Genomic DNA, 23,329 nt, shown 5'->3' with positions numbered 1-23,329 from the left:
AATGGCAAGCCGACAGCCAATCTGCAGGTAGCCATCCCCTGTGATGTGACAGCCATATAAAAGCCTCATCCTGCGTGATCTCTGCCATTGTCTTGTGAGCTGAGCATAGGGAGAGATGTGGCAAGTGCTCATGCGCTAGGGACAGTGTTGCTGCAATTATCCAGTGGCCATGATTAGGTTGGGTGGCCTGGGTATACCTGATTTATAGCAATTTATAACAAATTAATTCAGAACAAATCTAATTTCTTGGTGAACTTCGGGGAATCAGCCAAATCGAGTTTTTCAAAACTTTGCTCATCTCTAGTTAGCACTACAACCCTTGGCAAAAAATTGGGAATCATCAGAATTAGAGGATACTCAACCAGATTTTTCTTCATAGCAAATACGCAAATCTCAGATATGACAAAAGAGAAAGCAATTCAGGCTTTATGACACATGCCTTAAACAAATTTAATTATTTTGCCAGCATATTTTTTCCAGATCAAATTAAGTAAAAAAATAAATTAAAAAAAATCTCTCTCTGTTGAGGGAAAATATTACAAAATCATCACCAAAAAAAAAAGATATCACAAATCACAAATAGCACTTGGTTCTCCTCGGAGTTTATAATGGCCTGAACTCTTTGAGACATGGACTTCACTAATGAAAAACAATGAGCAGTGATTGACTGCAATGGTGTCAAACAAGAAGTTTCCATGTAGGTACCCGACACAAGCAGTGGAGGCCTGCAAGCAAATGAGCCAGGATCCAGCACCAAGGATCAGGAAAGTATGATCAGCAATGCGGGTCCCACCATTCTAACAGGTCTGGAAAATAGTGCACAACCCCTTTAACACTTATTGCTCTGAGGCAAAATGCATTATAATTCTGTAAAAATAACTTCTTCATCACCAAAAATATTTTGTATGGATGAAATGAGTACATTTTTTTCCCCCTGATATTGTTTTTGTTGGGAAGTTTAGAAGCAAAGTCAGAAAATCTTATTTTACTGAAAAAGTTGTAGATGCTTAAATTAAATCTCTAGCAGATATGGTTGGAAAATCTACAGTAAGTGACACACATGCCTGGGATAAACCTGTACCTATCTTAATAGAAAACTAAAAAGGAAAGAATGCAGGGACAGACATCGTTCTTCTTGGTTTCAAAAGGGCTCATAATTTCTATCTTCTCCCACGCCATGCCTGTTGAAGTAATAATTGCCATGTCTTCCACTTTTTCTCCTGATAGGCATATCCATATCATAAAAATTGGGGACAATTGATTATGTTCTCCATCTTTATATGTTACATTACAGCAACATCAGACAAGTCCCAGCATCATCTTCTTGGCCAAGGTAAATAGGTGATCCATCATAGAATATAATTTTTACCCAGTCATCCTTATGCTATGCTATGGTGGTGTCTCTTTATCTCAACCTTTTTCATTCTGTTTAGGCATTAGTGAAGTTTTGGGGGTTTTCTATACAGTTTCTTACAGTTCTGTTGAAAACATTGACTCTGGGTTCCACACATTTTCGTGGCATATTGCTTTGAGTTTTCTATCCTGACACTTTGACAAGAGAGGGAAAAAAAAAGTATAACTGAAAAAAGAAGTGTAATGACTTCCAAGGGGACTAGACTTTTTGGAATTTCTAATGAGATCTGCTGATCTAAGTGGAGAGTTCCTTAAAGTGGCAGATCTGTTTTAGCTTAGAAATTCATTTTTGAAAGAAAGGGGGCTGGGGATCGAGCCTATGAAGGGGAATCAAAGCTTTTACAGCGCAATATGGTGTGTAATTAGTCTCATTTTAGAAGGAAAGTAGATTTTCCAGACCAGAAAGGGGAAATTAAAGGGCAGGTCCACCATATGTGAGAGAGGGAGCCCACCTCAATTCCACATCTCCAGCATACCTTGGAGTTAGACAAACCACGTGCATAAAGCAGCTCTGGTGTTTTGTACCATCTGGTAAGAAACATGTAGCAGTTTTCCTGCAGGCGGACACATGGAAAAAAAGCATGGGACGCCTGCAAGCCTCTTTTTCTGTCAAAGTAAGGGCTAGCTCTCTCTCCCATAATTGCAGGAAGTCCCATAATTGTTGGGAAGTCCAGTGACATTTTCTTTTAGTTAGCCAAGTTCAACAGCTTATTATGGTACTGTCCCATGTGGTGACCAGTGGCCACGGCTGAGGACAAGCCACAAAGCGAAAACCTGCATCAATGTGCAAGTTGTTATAGATTTTGACTGTTTATGATTGTTGACTGTTAACAGATAAACAGCAAACGGCATGACCATTAACAATCAACTTTGAACCATCTATCTAAAAACTGGGTTGAATTTTGGCATCATAGCTGTGTCTGTTTGGCTGTCTTGTAGCTGCTATGACCATACCCTTAAAGGTATGACAGGCTATCACTATCAAATCGGCAGTGGTCCGACATCCCACACCCTGACCAATTAGCGGTTTCAGTGTAGCTCAAGTGCTGGAAGTTGGCTCCAGAACTACACCGTTACACATTCTAAGGTTATTCCATACTTTTTGTTCTCTACTTGATATGGAAAAACATGCTATTAATTAAAATAATTTACATTAATTTGTTTGAGGTACAATTCACAAAGCCAAAATGTTCAGCTGTCAAAACAACCCCTTGTTTTGTGTCATATACTGTTCTTTGTGTATTTTCTATAAAGAAAAAATGTGGATGAACATCTTCTAGGCATGGTGATTTTGGAATTCTTACTAGGGCTTGTATATGTGGGAGAAGAAAACAAATATTTATTTGGCCTAATTTATTTTCCAATTCTCAGGAAAACAACCAAAAAGAAAAACCCAAACTTTTTCTTGTTTCAGTTTACTTCCCCTATATACAGTATTTCCCTTATATAAGGCCTACAAAATAAAATATGTTATCTAAGGCACCTTAACAAAGTCCAAGGCGCATTTGCAGGTAAGAACCCCCATTTATCATCTGTCAATAACCACTTAAAAAGGTGTTCTAGCGGGATTTTTTTTTTTAATAAGCGGAAAGTATAGAGGGTTAAAAATATTAAGCATTACTCACCCTCGCAGAGTCCCCACCTCTGCCACTCACTCGGTTCCCACAGGTTAAGAGATGTCCACTTAACCAATCAGTAGCTGAGTGGGCATCACATGCCATTTCCTGTGTGTCAAGTCAGGACCAGGAAGTAGAGACCAGTGGGAATTGGGTGAGTGTTGAAACGGCAGTGGCGGAGGACTTGTGAGGATGAGCAATGCTTAATAATTTCCCATTCCTACCCTTATCGAAATAAATATATCCTGCAGGAACTCCCCTTTCAAGATATTTTTTAATAGCTCCGACATCCTATAAAATAGAAGTGGTAAGCATTCTGGGGACAGCATAATCTTCCTCTTTTTCTGCTAGCCATAGACTGAGTACAGTCTAAATCCCATCAGTATTAAGGGACTAAAATAAGGAATGTGACTAACGATGCAAGACATTGATAGTTCTACCATTGAGCCGCCGAATATTTTATCAAATCGTTATGGCAGCTTAATTTGTCTTCCAAGATTTTGGCAAGATTTATCATGGACTGTATTATAGCCGCAGCCGTCTCTAAATTCTTTGCAGTTCTCTATCGTATCTTTCAGATAATTGAAGTGGGGTGTTAAATGTCTCCGAGCTTTAGGCATTTTTTTAAAAGCCCTCTTTGTCCATTTTTGTATAATCATTTGGTTAGGATTCAACCCACTTTTCTGTTTCTCTTCTGTTCTTGTAACCCCTAATGAACCCTTAAGTTACAGGATGTAACAAAATCACTTTGGAAGAAAAAGCTGGACTTTTGCCATAGATGCTAACAGACTTTAAATAGAGCCAAATGATTCTGGTTGTTGAAGTAAATTGACAAGGATGTGTATCAAAAAACCTTTATCTGACTTAATGAGCGTATTAGAGTAGCAAGTCTTGGGTATCACAAACTCATACTATTGACTACTGCATGGTACTGGTAGGAATGTGGATGAACCTCTTAACTCTATGGCTCAATTTTAATAAGTGATTAGTGGGGATCAAACCTCGTTATTATTTAAAGGAATTGTCCAAACATGTTTCTATTTTCCCCCATAAATAGTGCCTGGTACAACGAATAAGGCTGAGATGCCATACCAGGCACAGTCCACGTGTAACAGCAAGAGTTGTTTCTGAAAAAAAAAATTTTTTATATTTTATAATGAAGTAAAATGACCAACTCAACTAAAGCTTAGTTCAGACTCTGTTTTCTTTCATGTTGCGAGTATGGCCAGGAAAGTCCCTCTTAGAGATGGGCGAACCAGTCAAAATTTGTTTCAGAGTCTGTTTCAGGGCCCTGAAGTTGGTATATAACCCCCTCTAGCCTCCTAGGACTCATCATTTTTTTTTTGGAAAACTTGATATCTTTTTTAAAAAATTTTTTTAAGATTTCTTCCCCTCCCCCTCCCCAAGCTCTGGCACGCAATGACAACAATAGTAAATAATGAGTGACACAGACGTAAATAGCTATGATTTAACGCCCATTTGACGGCGCTAATATACAGCGCCGACACATGTCTCCTGCTTTTTCATATTCCAAAGCTTTCAAAAATTGACCCTTATCAGCGGAGGATGATGTTTAAACACACATGGTGTTATGAGATAAAAAATGTAAATGGCTTGAGGGAATGTGAAGATTGGCATGTGGCATTAGTGACAGAACATGATGGTAGGTAGCCAGACAGACAGCAAGAGTGGCAAGATGTGGCAGCAAGGAGAGGTCTATTGATCACATTCAGCCTGCCTGGAATGTGAAAAAATGGCGGTACTGATGCAGTAATCCACAAAAATTATGCCGCACCTTCAAAAAAAAATTTATGGAGGGGGCAAACATTTTTTACAATTTAAAACCCTTGCCCCCAAATTATTTTTAAGGCATTAGTGCAAGTAGCATGATGCATTGCAGGCTTCAGCTTTTCCTAGATTGTGAGAGAAAATGTTACTGTTGATACAGTGACCATGTACATCTATGCTACGCCTTAAAGAAATTTACCCCCCTAAACAAAAATATTAAAATTTTAACCGTGTTAAGTTTAACCCCCCAAAAAAGATATAAAATTTCAACAGTGTGGAAAGTGAATACATGTAAGCTGACGATCAGGGGTGCACCTAGCCTTTCTGCTGCCTGAGGCGAAAACTGAAACGGTGCCCCCCCAATCCCTTTTTCTTAACCTAACCCCATTGCCACAATAAAAGTGCTCATCACCCATGGCCCTTATGCTGCCCCCCTCTTGCCCCTACCTTGTGCTGCCTGAGGAGATCGCCTCACCTGGCCTCATTGGTGGTGCACCCCTGCTGACGATTGAGAGGCATTAGTAGCATGATTGCAGGCCGCAGTAGGTCTACAGAATGTGATAATAGGCAGACAAACGACAGACCTCAACAGTGGCAAGATGGGGCACTGCCAGAAAGGCGAGGTGGGCGAGGTCTATACATCGGAATCAGCAGGAGGAGTGTGAAAATCCTCCTTGTTCATTTTGACAAAAGTGATGTTTTGGACACTGGCAGAGGACAGCTTGGTCCGTTTGAGTGTCACCACACCCCCCACAGTGCTGAAAGCCCTCTCCGAGATGACACTGGAAGCAGGACAAGAAAGAAGATAGAGAGCGTGTTGTGTCAATTCGGGCCACTGTTCCAGTCTGCCTGCCCAGAAATTCATGGGGTCAGGGAACTGGATATGCGACAGAGACTGGCCATAGCTTAGGTAGTCCTGAACATGAGTGTTAAAGCAGGAGCTGTCGGCTTGCTGACTGGCCTTAGCCGGGTGCAGCATGTGGAAAAACTGCTCCATCATGTTGAGGAGACTTAAATCGCTGCTGCTTCTGCTGCTTGTGGCAGTGGGAGGGGGGGGTGACTCTGCGGGGAGCAGAGGGGGCCTCCCTTTCAGACACGCTGGGGGCAAGCGTCTGCCCTCCATAAGCCGCGGCAAGCTGTGTACACAGTGTTTCCTGGTAGTAACGTAATCTGTCCTCCCTTTCTGCCAGAGGGAAGCATTCCCCTATTTTGCCTTGGTGAGGGTCTAAAAGCATAGCTATCCAGTAATCAGACTGTTTGATGTCAACGGTACGCCTGTCATTGTGTGAGCCAGTTGTTTCCGGCTCCACCCCCACTCAGACGATTGAGTGTCTATGCCGGTGCCATCCCCATTTACGTCCTCTTGCTCCTCCACCTCCAATTCCTCCTCTTCTTGCAGTGGCAGCTCCTCATCCTCATCTTCCTCATCCTTCTCGTCCATAGCAAATTCCCTTTGTGTGTCTTTCCGCCATGGTCCCCTGCTGCATGAGCGTCAGCATCTGTTCTAAGATAAATATGAGGGGGATGACGTCGTTATTGCCGTAGTTGTCCCTGCTGACAAACTTTGTGGCCTCTTCGAAGGGCTTCAGCACCTGACAGGCGTCTCTGATGAGCTGCCACTGCCTGACCTTGAAGCAGCACGTGCTCCCGCTGCTGAGGCTGTCTGGTGCATGACAAAATCATTCATGGCTATCTGCTGCTCATACAGATGCTTGAGCATGTGCAATGTCGAATTCCAGAGAGTTGGAATGTCGCGGATTAAGCGGTGTAGTAGTAGCAGGCTGCTCTGTTGTTGCAGGTCCAGGAGAGCGTTCCTCGCTATGTAAGAGTGGCTAAAGTGCTTGGACAGTCTCCTGGACTTTACCAGCACCTTGAGCACACCAGTGCACTTACTTAGAAAGCTCTGCACCACTAGGTTGATGACGAGCCCCAAGCAGGGAGCATGTGTTATTCAAGTTCAGGGAAGCCACGATGTTGTGCCCATTGTTGCTAACCACCTTGCTCAATTGGAGTTGGTGGGGTGACAGCAAGATGTTTGCTGCTTGATGTACTTGAGCAACTGCTTGCCGGTTTTGCTACTCTTTGCCAGACAGATCAGCTCTAACACGGCGTGGCAGCATTTGACCTGACACATGTGATAGGAAGGAGGGATAGTTTGAGTGACCCTGTGCCCAGCTGTTGTTGGGGACAGGAACATGTTCATGGAGGAGGCGGATAATTGCATGGTATGGAAGCCAGGCCGACACAATCAAGGCAGGGGGGTCAAAAGGACCTGGCCTCATTGTCGAAGTGCATTGACCCAGTCGGCTGACCGCATGCCAGTAGCTCCCTAAAGGCAGCAGACTGGACTAAATGGTAAGGCAGCAACTGCACCGCCAGCAACTTGGCCAGGCGGGAATTAAGCCTGCACACTATCAGATTGCAGTCAGCAGATCCCGAAGCAGACAAGGCCCTGACTGTTCTTTGGGAGGTACATGGCCTCTGCTCTTTATTGCTGCCACCATCACCCTCCTCCTCTGATGTTGCCGCCTCTTTAGCACCCTGATACAACAGGTTATGTCCAGCACACAATTGTCATTGGAGTCCACATCCTCCCTTTTGGTTCTATCAGACTGTGGGATATCATGGTGGGTTCTTTGGCCCCTCTTCCCTGCTCTTCCCCGACAGCCACTGTCGCTGCCCCCAACGCCAATAGCACAGCTATGGGGGCCACTACTACTACCACCAACAACACAGCTATGCCTGGGGTCTGCAGCCTCTTCCTCCACCTCCTCCTCATGGCAGTACAAACACTGACTGCTCTCACGCAAGTCGTGAGATTCTCTTGACTATCTGCCATACAGTGTGGTGGGGTTTTCTTGCCACTTCCTAGGAAAAAGGAAGGTGCAGGAAGGGGCAGTGAAGACTAGGAGGACTCCACTGAAAGCCTTCTCTGGAGCCGCAAGGAGGAGAAACATGAGGAACTCCCTGACTCCCTAAGATTGTTTTCCAGGCAGACACTGTCACACCCTCTTTCACAACCCAGCACAGAATAGTGTTCTGCTCATTCTGCTAGGGCACCTCCCTGTCTGCTGCAACACTGATTGGCTCATCCAGGCTGTCCGTCAGCCTGGTAGCCAATCAGGGCAAGATCCCCCCCATTTCCTCCCTAGTGTTTTTCTTCCACCGATATGTGCATTAAAATGGCGCCACGTGCCGTTTTAGTGGATTCGTCCAGAACAAACCCAGAAAGATTCCTGTTTGTCTGCCATCCGAAAAAGAGCAAAGTTCGTACCGAACTCTGTTTGGTCCAAACTGGTTCCCTCAACCTTAATCCCTATGCACCCAGCATATGCCAAAAGAGTGTCCTTTTGGGATACGGGAACCAAAATGCATCAACATACCTTTTATTTACCGTGCAGGAAAAAATAGTTTGCTGTGCTTTCCTACATAGGGGGATACAGTAAAAATGTATTGGATTGGACAAAGCCTAAGATTGCAATGTTTTTGGTTTGTTAGACTACATTCCTGAGCAATATTATTTTTTTCTTTTAATACAATTTTTTATTCCATAGCAATTGGCTTAAAGGCTAAATTCAAAGAGTAGTCCTGAATGGAGTATCCCTGGGATCTGTCCTAGGACCACTGTTGTACACCCTGTTTAGATATTATTTAAAAGTTGGACTTCACAACAGTTTCAATATTTAAAAGTATAGGGTTATGCAATTTGGGGCGCCAAATATACATGCTATGTATACCCTGAAAGGATCACCAGTGGAAGAAGGATTTGGATGTGTCATAATTATTGATAATATACTAATATGAAACATTCAATGCCAGGCTGCTGCATACAAAGTAGACAAGATATTGATCTGCATTAGGAAAAGCAGGGCTTCAAGAAAAGAAATGTGCTACATTATTTTACACCTTTGTAAAATACTGGTGTGGTTGCTTTTTGTATATGCAGTTTTGGGCACCATTTTAAAGAAAAATAGAACTAGTAACAGTTCAAAAAAGGACATAAGAGGTACGGAACAGCTCACTTATTCAAGATAGAGAAGATAGTTTGATATGGGCAGGTTCGAGATGGTAAACCCATCTGCATAATGTCATGCTGGTGGTTTAGTGGCCTCAAACCAGTTGATATGCTCCCTATTCAGTGTGCCAGTGTTAAAAAAAAATTCAATATGTGGCTGTAACACAGTGACAACCTCTGTTCCAACTAGCTCGATTACACCCAGCAGTACATTTTTAGCTCTTACCTTTACTTTCCCAAAACTTCCTTTGGGTATGACTATGTTATGTGAGTAGACCTCCACATTGATGTCTTTCAGCCATGATACTGAAGACCCTCCACGGTTTTCATTTTTTGCTTCTATGCTAAAATATGGTAGATGACTCCCTTGGTTGCAGTTCCGTGCTAGAAGATAAGAACAAGATCCTTGGAAGTGGAAGAGAAGCCCATCAAATGTGTGATAATGAGGGTCTCCAAAGACCACACAGGTGCTGCTTTCAACTGGTAGACATTGGAAGTATTTCTCCTTTGGCTCACAGACTTCATACGGGCCACATATAGATTCCTGGCATGATATTTCATTATTGAAATTAAGGCAGCGACACCTGGTGGTACAATTTTCATTTTCCCAAAACACCTGTCCCTGGCGTAGAAACTGACCTGACAAGAAGAAAACATTAAGGGTTATATTATTTTATATCTTTTATATATTAAGGGTTATTTTATGCTATTATTCTCATGACGACACAGTAATCACAAAAAGAAAGTGGAAATAAAAACTGTTGGTTCCTTCATGCATCCAATGAAACATCTAGAACTATAGTATAAGAGTCAAAATGTTGTTGTTTTTTAGCAACAGTTAGGCTAAATGTATATAATTTAGATAAATAGGACTCCCAGAAATGCCTATATTTGGAAATACAACACATAGATGCATAATATTCTGTATCTGAAAAAGACACTTTTTTAATGTGTTGGAGAAGTAAATTTAAAGGGGTGGTCCTGCACCATGTTCTACCTGTTGAAAAACTCATATTCACTTGCCCCCAATGCTTCTTTGCAGCTCCTTGGCTCACTTTAGCGATCTTCTGGTCCCTCTCCAGTACATTTCTGGATGGATGGGGCCATTGCAGTACTGCAGCCAAAGACTGGCCTCAGTAGTAGTGTTGAGTGCGAATATTCAAATCGCGAGTTTTAATCGCGAATATCGCCACTTCGAGAATTTGCGAATATTTAGAATATAGTGCTACTGTATATATTCGTATTCGTGAATAGTGTTGAATATTCTAATCACGAATTTATCGCAAATTTATTGTGAATATATTACATTGCAGATTCTCGCAATCAAGTAAACAATGACTGGAGATCACGAATTCTCAAATTTGCGAATTTATGGCGAATATTCGGCCAAAAATTCGCAAAATATCGCAAATTCGAATATTTCCTATGCCGCTCATCACTACTCAGTAGTGACGTGTCCAGTGGCATATCACTACTGGGTCTTGTATCACTTGGGGACACATCCCTGCTGAGGCCTGTCATTGGCTGCAGTGGCGCATGTAACCTTGACTGTCAGCATGTTTACAGGACACGAACCTGAAGACCTTTGAAGGAAGCCATATAGTTGGAAGGGAGCATTGGGGAACAGGTAGGTATGAGCTTTTCGATAGGTACCACATGGTATAGGGGTCTGTAAAAACAAACAAACAAAAAAAACTGGAGTTTTTTAGATTTTTTTAAAATAACAGTCTTTAAAGTTTTCCATTAGCAATGCTCTGACTGCTGCTAAGAAAATGCAGAGGCAAGCTCCTCAGCCTGCCTCTGTTCTCCCTGCATCTTTCCACATACATATATACAACTACATTTGTCCATATGTACCGTAAAACTGCTTCTCCCGGTCTCCTTAACCATCATACTGACTTTCAGTGCAGATTGAAGACAGCCCAACTCTTCTTTATCTTCCCTATTTGTCGTTTCCTACTGCTTAATTGTTAGTGAGCAGGCAAGGGCGGCAGAGGAGAGATGGGCTGCTAGCAATCAGCGCTGACAGTGTAAATGTCTTTATAGAAGTTGACACACTTTAAGATCAACCAGGAAAAAATAAACAGTAGATATAAGGGGGAGGGGATGATGGTTAAAACCCGGTTATCCAGAGGAAGGCAAAACAAACCTCTATGTAATCAACTTGTATTTGTAAGTATTATAGGAACATTTCCATCAGAAAGGAATATTTTAGCTCAATATTCATAAAAAATAATTTATTTCAACTGTTTTGCTTTTTTTGGCAATGCTATACCACTGAAAACACAAAGTAGTGTTCTTATGTAGCAGTCAGTCAGCACAGCGAGATAAAACTCTCTCTATATATATACATAGGTAACCAATAGTTAGTTTACTGCTGATATGAGCATAAGATGTAATCTGCAAGGTGATCTTCATCATACTGGTAGGTGGGGAATTGGGATAAAAGTATGACAGCTCTATTGTTCTCCTGATAGGCCTAAATAAAAATTGCCGTAGAAGAGCATTGAGTAGTGTAATTAGTAATGTTCTGATTGAGCCAGTACAGGGAGATCTCTCCGTTTTTTTCCAGCTGGCGTCCATAGCGTGCGTGAGGGGAGGGGGGGGGGAGGAAGGTGTAAATCCTTTGTAATATGTTTTATAAAAATGGTGTTAAAAGTGCTTAAGCGCGAAATAAATAATAATAAAAAAAACTAAGAGGAAACTAAAGAGCCAGGACAAGAAGTAGAATACATAAAGTGACTTAAAAAATCATATACCAAAAATCCACCTTTAAAAAAAAAAAAAAAAATCCACCTTTTTTATAATTAAAATATTCACATATAGGCTGTTAATATGTGATAATTTTTTTTTGATAGAATCGTCCCTTTAGATGGTTGAACTTGATGGACTTAGGTATTTTTTCAACCAACCACGTATTGGTACAATTTACTTGGAAGATAGGCACACTTTATAACGTATTAGGAAATTCTATTAGCAATCCCTTAAAAGGATTGTCCAAGACTAGAGATGAGCGAATTTCCTCGTGCTTCGTGGTAGAGAATCGATGTAACCTGAAATAGTGTAAAAAATTATACTTTCCGCCTCCCTTTGCTTGCGACGACCAGCTGCCGCCATCTTGATTGAAGATCTAGGCCGAAATCCCGTGCGCGGTGACGTATGACATCACCATCCTGGCCGGTTGGATGACGTCATCTCAGGCCGGGTGGCATTTTGTGCAAGATCTTCAAGCAAGATGGCAGCGGCCAGCCCGTCACGAGCAAATGGCGGCGGTAAGTATGATTTCATTTTTTTTCACTGTATTATTACTCTCAGATACAGCGATCATGTATGAACGCGGCATCTAAGGGGTACAATGATGGGAAGCAGCTCTATCGCAGCTCCCTATTATTGCACCCACTATTTACAAAAAAATGTAATTAGTCACAAAGCGAATTTTTTGGCCAAATAAAATTTTCCAAAACTTCGCTCATCTGTATCTAAGACTTTACTCTTTTTTAAACCAGTCCCACATACATTAATAGGACAGTTACAATTTACTGTTCACCGTCCAGTTGCCAAGTGGCTATTCCACATCAATCTGTACCTATCCTGAGGATAGCCCATCAATATCAAAATCTCGGACAATCTCTTTGATGCAAATAACCACAAACATGAGTACAAATTATTTTCTCCATCTCAAAGGTTCATAGCCTTTAAGAATGAAAGGAGGCATTTACCCAGTTGTACAGTTTTTCCATGGAGAAATTATTTGCAAACTCGTGATAATACATTTCATAAGTTATTGCTTTGCATTTTGGATTTCACGTAGAGCTGCATACCTTTTAGGCTGCAGCCATTAGCCGGATCAATCTCCTTTCCATCTATTTTGAATAGCCAGCGTCCTGGGATGTTCACATTTGTACTGTCCTCAATATTGACAATCTCAGGTGACCGGGACCAAGGTACACTGAAAAAATTTGTAGTATTTCCACCATTAAATCCAGCCTGAAACAAAATAAGACAACATTATTTTTGTATTTTCACTTGGCGTCTAATGGCATCATTGATGTAAAGATTTCAGCATAACAATGTCAAAAACATTGGAAATGTGTCACGACCATGGTTATGGTCGTGACTCCTGAACCGCAGGCTGTTGCCTGCGGTCTGGTTTGGTTGTTCAATCACAGGTGAGGGCAGCTAGTTTGTTGCCTCACTTGTGGTTGCCGCTGGCAACATAAGGTATGTGGCAGTAGAGCAGCTGGAGCTGTTTGCTAGGCTGCTCGCTGTCATAGCAGGCGGTTGTCTCAGGCAACTTGTGTTATTTGTGTGTACACTTCCCCTTTAAGTTGCTGTCTTCCCTTGTCTGGTTTTGGAAGGGTTAACTCCCTTCTTTGTTTGTGAACACTGGGTGTGTCTGAGTGTGGGTGTGGCTACTTTGGGCTATAAAGCCTTTCTGGAGACCTGATGCTGAGGGGTACTTCAACCATGGTTGCTGGAGTCATCCTCCTGGTTATTTACCATCTGCCAGTGAGGGCCACCCTTGTGGTCATAAGTTTATGTCATACATGATGTTATGAAGGTGTGTTTTTGGTATGCTTGTTTATTGCAGCTTATGGTCCTGGGTTCCTGTGTGATGTGTGGTGTGTGCTGTGTCCGTTTGTGTTCTTGTGGACAGCAGCGCTTCTGCATGGGTTCCAGGCTTTGTGTCTGTGGCAGGTAGGTGCTATACTTGTTGCATTTTCCTGCCATTGCCATAAGTTGTTTATGTCCCTCTTTTCTTGTAGCTTGCCCAGTGAGACTCCTGTTCCTCCGTTCCTAGGAGGAACAGGTCGTCTTACCCTGCTCCTAGTTGAGGGCCACCCTGAGGGCTAGTAGGAATCTTAGGTTTCCGGTGTATGAGCCCTCCTACCATCAGGGTCGGCTCATACGGCTAGGAGACAGGGTCAGAGTTAGGAATATGATAGGAGGTGACCTGCTCGCTGATCTCTGTCCTGGCCTTGCAGCGACCAACATCTTCTGCCTTCGCATGGCTGAGGGTCTTTCCCATCCTCAGCCGTGACAAAATGCTAGTAATAACTAAAGATAAATTTGTACCTACCGTATATGTGTGTTTTAGTCATTGAACGTGACATCAGTATTGACAACACGTGTATTTTGGGAGTATACACGCTAGCCCAATAAATGAATGGCACATGATCAGGCGGCAGAGCTAGAGAGCTGGTGGGGGTCATGTGGTGAGAATGGGGCATCTTGGCAAGACCAACAATTTTTTATAAAGTGTACCAGTCATTTATAAAGATGCTCAACATTGCACTGAAAGAAGTTTTTAAAAATGACTACCAGAAAACCCCTTTTATAGGGGCTGTACACATGGCTGTTTTGTTCCATAAACAGTGCCTCACCTGGCCGTATGGGTTATTGCAGCCCATTCATGTTGACTCCAATGAAGCTGAGCAGAAAGATGCTATACAATCTATAGGCGGGTACTGCATGGAGGGATTTCAGATAAAAAATTGAAAATTTACAGAAATTTTGAAAAAAATAGAAATTTTCTAAATTTAAATTTCTCTGATTTTAAGATAGATAATGACACCTCACAAAATAGTTATTAATTAGCATTCACCACTGGTCTACTTTATATAGTCAATTTATAAATGTCATCTTATTTTTTTAGAATGTTAGAAGGCCTAGAATCTCCCCTCATTTTAGGGATCGTGTCTCTATGACATATCAAATATTTTTTTTTAAACTCAGTGACCCTTTAGGCTAGGTTCACACCTGAGCGTTTTACAGCGCATTCCTACGCGCTGTAAAACGCTCAACAGGCAAAAACCAATGTTTCCCTATAGGCATGGTTCTCACCTGAGCGTTTTACAGCGTGTACGAACGCGCTGTAAAACGCCCTACGCCCCAAGAAGTACAGGAGCTTCTTTGGGGCGTTCCCGCCCATAGACTTCAGCGGGAACGCGCCTAAATGGGCGTTTGCTTGTTTCCGCCCATTAAAAACGGCCGATACAAACGCCCAATAAAAACGCCTGTAAAAAGCGCTTAGCGAATACGCTCAGGTGTGAACCCAGCCTTAAAGTGAATTCACAGACACATTGTAGCAACGTCTGTGGCTGAATGAAGTTTGCAGAAATCCATGTGCTTGCCGCCGAAACAACCCCACTCAGATGTATGAAACAGGTTTCTAGGTGCAAAAAGTTCTTCAACAAATCTGCAGTGCAGAAATCTAAACTCATATTTTTCAATGGGAAATTGGCTATTTCTTAAAGTTTACAAGTTTGACATGTATAAGGATGGTATAACTTTGAAGTTGAATCACATTTATTTTCTTACTTGAGCCATAACACCTCCCAAGCCTGTAAGAGGGTCTCCTCCACTGGCGGTCCCTGTGGTCCATGTAATCTCCTCATAATTGAACATTGCAAAGCTTGATGTGCCATCCGAAATCAGCAGAGCTTGAAATGTATTAACCTGTCAACGTAATGAAAGAAACGTGAAGAGCTTTAGCTTTCCTTGTCGTCTCTTGCAGATTGGCAGGTAACATTGAAACATAAGGACCGTGGAACAATGAGATCATCTTATTACTTTGACAAAGGGCTTCTTCAAATCTAGGGTCTTTATCGTATGCATCTCAGCCTATACAGAGCTAATATAAAGCAGTATACATGGCTAGCAGTCTATTAGGGGTTATCCTATAAAAAATATTACTATGCATTTACAGCATTTCAAATGAAGAATTATTGTGATATACATGCAATAAAGATATTGTTTTTTATGTACATTATATTTTACTCTCTAATAGCACCTTATACTGTTTATCTGGTGGACAAAAATTTGGTCCACCTTTACCTGCATTCATTGGTGGACAGTGGACACACATGCTCAGTAGCTTCCCTGCTCTGTCCATCCTTGGTACCAGCATGGTGATCTCATAGAGAAGTCAACCAGTCACCAGATACATTTCATTTATTTGTCCCTACTTCCAAATTCATAGAAACATATAGCTGTATCTCTCTCTATACAGCAGAGGAAGTAATTTGGAAGGGGGCATTACATACTATAGTGCTATAGTGGAATCTCTGGTGCTGTCAGTGATGGATTATTTTCAGGGGCAGAACTACCACTGAAGCAGCCATAACCTGGGCACTAAGGGGGCATTTTACTATGTGAGGACACTAAGGAGGCATAACTGCTGTGAAGTAGACATTGGGGCACAACTGCTGTGTGTAGGCACTAAAAGGGCATAACTACAGTGAATGGGGCACTAAGGTGGCATAACTACTGCGTAGGGGCACTAAGGGGGCATAACTAGTGTGAATGGGGCGCTAAGGTGGCATAAATACTGTGTGGGGACACTAAGGTGGCATAACTACTGAGTGGGGGCACTAAGGGGGCATAACTACTGTGAATGGGGCGCTAAGGTGGCATAACTACTGTGTGAGGAGACTAAAGTGGCAAAACTACTGTGTGGGGGCACTAAGGGGGCATATCTAATGTGCAGGAGGAACTAAGAGGGCAGTCTACTGTGTGGGGGCACTAACAGGGCATAGCTACTGTGTGGAGGCACCAAGAGGGCATAACTACTCTGAAAGAGGCACTAAGAGGGCATAACTACTGTTCTATGGGAGCACTAAAGGGGCATTATACTGTGTAGGGGCACTAGGGGACGTACTATTCTGTGAAAGCACTAAGGAAGTATTCTGCTGTTAGATTTATTTCTAAGTCAAAAAACTATTCAAAAATGTCTTCTCTGTCTTCTGAACTGTAAAATGGTGGCTGCCATTTTGAGCTATTTGTGCCGGATGAATCCCAAAAGTTTCTGATTTGCCAAAATTAGAATTTTTGGTAAATTCGTAACAAATTTTATTTGTGCCAGGTATAGAACACAGAACTACTCCAGCCCCTTTATTCTGTTGAATGTCAGATTCTCGCTAACAAACATTGATCATTGTTTAACAGTAGTGCAGAACAGGGCTGTGGGGTCAGTAAGCTAAACTGATCCACCTGTTTTACTTTCATCATTTTGTGAGAAGTAAGTTTCAAACTTTGCAAATCAGGTAAAATGACAACACTTAAAGGAAATGTGTCACCAAAAATTGTATCTGCCAGTTAAAATCAGATAGCAACACAAACATTTTTTTGTAATCTGTTTTTATTTTCTGATTACAGATTTTTTTATTCTATTTCCTGAACATGATTATGGGGCGACCATCTTTCCCAAGTTGTTTTTAACATAATTTAGAAAGCATTAAGAAAATTTCTTTACAGCAGCCACATGGTCCATTGACACAATCGTCAGGATGGGGCCTCATTGACTTCTATGGGAGAGTTTTCTGGGCATGCTCTGTGACCTGTGCAGAGGTCATTGTACAAGAAAAAAATAGATAAGCCTCGACAATCATCTATTGTGAATGGTGGATCATTTCTTATCTATACACAGAGGAGATATCATTACAGGCAGGATTAGAATGACAGATAAGCAGGTAACTGCAGTAAAGTGATCTGTACAGACCAAGAAGTGGTGCCTTTTATTTGGGTTACTGGCCAGTGTGAAAACTGCTGAATTTTATGGATTTTGTTTAAATATAGATATTGACATGGAAAATTAAAAAAAAACATAAAAAATTATTTAAAAATATGTTAAACATAATCATTTAAAATTAGATCATTTTTTGATGACACATTCCCTTTAAATTGGATGGGGATGAATAAATTTGCTCATCTCTCAAAAAAATTATTTTGTCCCAAAAATGATCAGGAATATTATAAAAACAATAAGACTTTAATGGTGATGTTCCGCACTCCAGGAGTATCTAAGTTAATGCTATATTGTAATTGATGTAGTTGAAAAATAGGGAAATAGGAATAGGTTTGGCAATAAGGTATCCTAGCAGGGGAATATCTATAGGGTTGCAGAGATATCATTTGCACCCGGGCTTAGGTGCATTTGGGCCCTGTTACACATTTTGCACAGGGGTCCAGAAGCTCCAAGTTATGACCATGTACCCAAGTCAACACAATGATTTATCCCATTTGGTTTTAACAGCTGGCTTCTGTAGGCCATGGCTCGTGGCCCTAATCAAATGCCCTAGAGCAGACATGCTCAACTTGCGGCCCTCCAGCTGTTGCAAAACAGCTGGAGGGCCGCAGGTTGAGCATGCCTGCCCTAGAGGTTTGTTTCACCTGTGTTGAAAATATAACAAATATTTTAATATACTGAACAATAATATGATTTATAGTATTACAGGAGTGGTGCTACTTCCTCCATAGAAGGTGACCTCATCCCAGGTGACCAGGAAGACCCAAGTGGCAGAGAAGGAGGAAAGATTTCTGAAATGCTTTCTAATTTCCTTAGATACTTTCTTCAGGATAACAGGATCTGTGGTCTCCCGGTAGTAGATTTCTCCCCGTATTCCATTATGGACATCTGCCCAAAAAGGAGCAATGAAAGCACGCCCATCGGCAAGTGGAAAAGCTTCAGGAGTAAACTGGCTGACAAGAACATTGAAGGAGATTACTCCATTGTTGTTGACCTAGGGAAAAATAAGAAAGTTATTAATCAAGCGTCATAAATTCATAAGATCCAGTTGAAAATTGTAGACGCAAACATAATTAGGGGGGGAACTCATATTTACTACGAACTATAGTACAAGGAACTATAGCACTGAGCTACAGGACAGCTTTAGAGACTTGGAGAATATGGTGAAGGCTCACAAGAAACAAGAACACCAGAATTGGAGGCACTAAACCACTAGAAAAGCAGGTCAAGGGTCTATAAACTATTGGCCACTAAACCACTGGCAATATGATACTTTGAAAGCAAGAAATGTTTGCCAGCTTTTGGCTGCAAAAAGAGCTTGTCATAAATGAACTCTGTCTAGAGTTATCCTGAAAGAGGTTGTCTCGGCATAGCTGTTGGTACATTGTCAGTCAATGGCCCACCAGGCGGTCATCTAGAGAAAGCTGTGCAGTAGTGATGAGCGGCATAGGCAATATTCTAATTAGCGATATTTCGTGAATTTTTAGACAAATATTTGCCATAAATTCGCAAATTCGAGAATTCGTGATTTCCAGTAATTATTTACCTGATTGCGAAAATCGGCAATGTAATATTTTCGCAATAAAAATTGGCGATTAGAATATTTGCGATCAACACTAAAGGGTAGGCAACTTTCCTATTGGTTGCTAGGGATGTTGCTAAGTGCCGATATTCGCAAAAAATTTGTGATCAACACTATTCGCAAATATGAATATATAGCACTATATTCTAAATATTCACGAATTCTCGAAGTGCAATTCGTAAATTCACGCTCAACAAAGAAAGTGACATGGCGCATTCCTAGGACTGCTGCCACTTTGTTCTGGTGGGAGTCACAGCATGTAGACAGGTACATTGATGGCATATCCCAGCAATATTGATATTAAACGGGTTATCCAACCCCTATAATGACCCCCTTAATGCCCGGCCCCTCATTTACGTTATACTTACCCTGGTCCCCGGCACCCATGTTGCTCCTGATGCCCGCACGGCTGCCGATGCTAGGGAGTTTCGTTCCCATCACAGTCTGCTATTGGCTGCCCCCTTCCCCATCACTGGATGTTTTGATCTGCGCAACAGGGAGATGCCATGGCGGCAGTTCGGGGAGAAGGGGTGGCGCAGGTGCCGGGGATTGGGGTAAAAGTATAACCTATCTGAGGGGCCCGGGCAATAGGGGGGTCATTATAGGGGTTGAATAACCCCTTTAATGTCTATTGTATTGCAAAAAGTGAGCCCAGAAACTACAGGCTGGTAAGTTTAAAGGGGTTGTCCAGTTTCTGGTAATGATGACCTATCATATCTCTTCACTGTTTACCTGTTTGCCGTCGGTGCTGAGCAGGTGTTATTACAGCTCCTCCATCCCATTCCCTTGAATGGACGGAGTGTAACTACAACTGCTCCTTCCATTCAAGTGATTTAGCTGCAATACCGAGGGCGAGCAGGTAAACAGTGAAGAGAACGTAGCTCTCGCAGGGTTGTACCTATATACCCAGGTGCTGCTCAACCAGTGCTGACTGTATCAGACTGTACAGTGAAACAACCTACTGACAAGGTGAGAGGTGGTGCCCAGTTATTTTATTAATATAACAATAGATGCTCCAGAATTGTTATTTTATGAGGAATACAAGAATTGTCTAAAACAGACATGTCAGGAATGCTGGCCTCTTCTGTTTTAAAGGGGTTTTAAATGACCCACCTACAAGCCCAACTTAATAACACCTCAGTTGGTAATATACTTTCAGAGTATTAGTTCCAAAGTTGCGTGGCTTGGCGTCTTGGGAACCCGGTCACGTTACGCTACTCTTCCGAAAAGCTCAAGTCATGTCCTTTACCAGGTTTTCAGCCTGGTCTTTGGACAGGACATTACTTCCATTGTGGACAGAGCCAGAACTATTCCTCTCTCTATCACATGTACAAACTCCTGAATCCACCTCAGCTGCGCATGCGCCAGTTTTGGCCTCACCCACAGCAGAACATCGTGTCTATAGCCCAGACTAAAAAAAAAGCACTGGTAAAGGACATGACATTGGTGGAAGCTGAATTTTCAGAAGAGAAGCGTCACGTCTGGGTTCCAGTGAGGCTGATTCACGAAACTTTGCAATGGTAAATTTTAAAGTGGGTTTGTGGGACCCACGGATCCCAGAAAACCTCTTTTACAGTAGCAGTTATTATGTGTGCATTGATATAGGTTCACACAAGGTACGGAGGTTTTGTCATAGGAAACTAGAGCAAACAAGCTCCATGAAGTGTTGCATAACATGAAAATTGCATCATATCTAATTATTGTCAATGGGGTCACATTTCGACCCATGTCCATACACCAGCCCAACACAGCAGTAGCTAAAAGTTCAGCACTGTTGAATTTTTGGTGGCAAGTTGCACATTTTTAGATACTTACATAAAGTGCTTTGTATGGAACGCCAAAAAATATAAAAGGAAGGGATAATTTAATTTCAGGAGAACTCCCATCATCCACCTTTGGTGTTTTAGTGTCATTCTGCCAGAAGGGATATAATATCGTCTTTGACTGAGCTGTAACAAATTCAAAAACAATTTATCATGGGCATGCACAGAAGATAAAGCGATAAAGCCAAACATCTAAATAGATAATTTTAGAGGTTACTGATTTTGGCCTCATGTATATGATCTGTCTTGGTAACTTAACAAGCAATAAGAGAATATACACCAATCAGCCATAACGGTAAAACATTAACGAATGAATAACATTGATTATCTCGTAACAATGGCATCTTCAAGGGGAAGCAAGTGAACAATCAGTTCTTCAGGGTGATGTGATAGCTTAAAGTGGTTGTTCGTATTCAAAGCTGAACCCGGACATACCCATATTTTCACCCAGGCAGCCTTCTGATGTTAGCATTGGAGCATTTCATGTTCCGATGCTCTCCAGGATCGCACAGGGCAAGGCCTTTTTTTAGTTACAATAACACACTGCCGGGCAGAGGCTTCCGCCCAGCAGTGTGTTCGGTGACATCACCGGTAGTGATGTCGCGAACATAAAATTTTCAGTTCGCGAACAGCGAACGCGAGCTTCCGCAAATGTTCGCGAACTGGCGAACCGGGCGAACCGCCATAGACTTCAATAGACAGGCGAATTTTAAAACCCACAGGGACTCTTTCTGGCCACAATAGTGATGAGAAAGTTGTTTCAAGGGGTCTAACACCTGGACTGTGGCATGCCGGAGGGGGATCTATGGCAAAACTCCCATGGAAAATTACGTAGTGGACGCAGAGTCGGGTTTTAATCCATAAAGGGCATAAATCAACTAACATTCCTAAATTGTTTGGAATAACGTGCTTTAAAACATCCAGTGTGTGTATACGATCAGGTATGATGTTGGCACTGGCAGTGGGCACACTACAGTCAGTGGAAGAGGGCCTGACACACTGACTGGCAGCAGGCAAGCAACTGAATTTAGACTACTGTCTAAAAATTAAATGCCTTATTTATCGGCAAGCTACTGTGCCACCCGGTATCAGTGGTTGGCACTGGCAGTGGGCACACTACAGTCAGTGGAAGCGGGCCTGACACACACTGGCAGCAGGCAAGCAACTGAAATTACACTAAAGTGTAAAAATTAAATGCCTTATTTATCGGCAAGCTACTGTGCCACCCGGTATGAGTGGTTGGCACTGGCAGTGGGCACACTACAGTCAGTGGAAGAGGGCCTGACACACACTGGCAGCAGGCAAGCAACTGAATTTAGACTACTGTCTAAAAATTAAATGCCTTATTTATCGGCAAGCTACTGTGCCACCCGGTATCAGTGGTTGGCACTGGCAGTGGGCACACTACAGTCAGTGGAAGCGGGCCTGACACACACTGGCAGCAGGCAAGCAACTGAATTTAGACTACTGTCTAAAAATTAAATGCCTTATTTATCGGCAAGCTACTGTGCCACCCGGTATCAGTGGTTGGCACTGGCAGTGGGCACACTACAGTCAGTTGAAGTCGGCCTGACACACACTAGCAGCAGGCAAGCAGCTGAAATTACACTAAAGTGTAAAAATTAAATGCCTTTTTTATGCAAAGTCCTGTGCCAGCCGGTATGAGTGGTGGGCACTGGCAGTGGGCACACTACAGTCAGTGGAAGTCAGCCTGACACACACTGGCAGGCAACTAACCTTAGATTAAAGTGTAAAAATTAAGTGCCTTTTTTTTAAGCAAAGTCCTGTGCCACACGGGATGACAGGGGTGGGCACTGGCAGTGGGCACACTACAGTCAGTTGAAGTCGGCCTGACACACACTAGCAGCAGGCAAGCAGCTGAAATTACACTAAAGTGTAAAAATTAAATGCCTTTTTTATGCAAAGTCCTGTGCCAGCCGGTATGAGTGGTGGGCACTGGCAGTGGGCACACTACAGTCAGTGGAAGTCAGCCTGACACACACTGGCAGGCAACTAACCTTAGATTAAAGTGTAAAAATTAAGTGCCTTTTTTTAAGCAAAGTCCTGTGCCACACGGAATGACAGGGGTGAGCACTGGCAGTGGGCACACTACAGTCTGTGGGCCTGCAGCTCCTCACACACAGGCAGGCCAGGCAACTGCAATATGTATATAAAGGAAAAAAAAAAAGCAGACTAATGTTGCAGCCCTAAAAAGGGCTTTTTGGGGTGCTGTCAGGACGCTGTCCTTACAGCAGAGATCAGATGAGTCTTTCAGGACTGGAGTGGACACTGAATTCACTAGCCTAGCTATCGATTTCCCAATTAAATCAGCAGCAGTTACAGTCTCCCTCCTCTCACTAAGACTGCAGCTTCAGAATGAATCTAAAATGGATGCTGTGCAGGAGGTGGGAGGGTCTGGGAGGGAGGGTATGCTGCTGATTGGCTGGAATGTGTCTGCTGACTGTGAGGTACAGGGTCAAAGTTTGCTCAATGATGATGTATAGGGGGCGGACCGAACATCGCATGTGTTCGCCGGGCAGAGGCGAACGCGAACAAGCTATGTTC

At 42.5% G+C, this 23,329-nt stretch overlaps 1 protein-coding gene across 1 annotated transcript in view; it reads right to left on the bottom strand.

Moving 5' to 3' along the window:
* Positions 1 to 23,329, bottom strand: part of TECTA (tectorin alpha) — a 226,617-nt gene that overhangs the window by 147,738 nt on the left and 55,550 nt on the right. Inside the window, exons 2-6 of the mRNA XM_040416053.1 lie at positions 20,757 to 20,890; positions 18,066 to 18,353; positions 15,154 to 15,291; positions 12,654 to 12,819; positions 9,059 to 9,471 (exon numbers count right to left, since the gene is read on the bottom strand). Of these exons, the coding sequence (XP_040271987.1) occupies positions 9,059 to 9,471; positions 12,654 to 12,819; positions 15,154 to 15,291; positions 18,066 to 18,353; positions 20,757 to 20,890 (1,139 nt within the window). The remainder of the gene's footprint in view (positions 1 to 9,058; positions 9,472 to 12,653; positions 12,820 to 15,153; positions 15,292 to 18,065; positions 18,354 to 20,756; positions 20,891 to 23,329) is intronic.

The sequence above is a fragment of the Bufo bufo genome, chromosome 1 (assembly GCF_905171765.1).
Source record: "Bufo bufo chromosome 1, aBufBuf1.1, whole genome shotgun sequence".
In the NCBI taxonomy this organism is placed as follows: domain Eukaryota; kingdom Metazoa; phylum Chordata; class Amphibia; order Anura; family Bufonidae; genus Bufo; species Bufo bufo.
The sequence above is the reverse complement of the archived record's forward strand: the minus strand, read 5'-3'. Positions and strand labels throughout refer to the sequence as shown.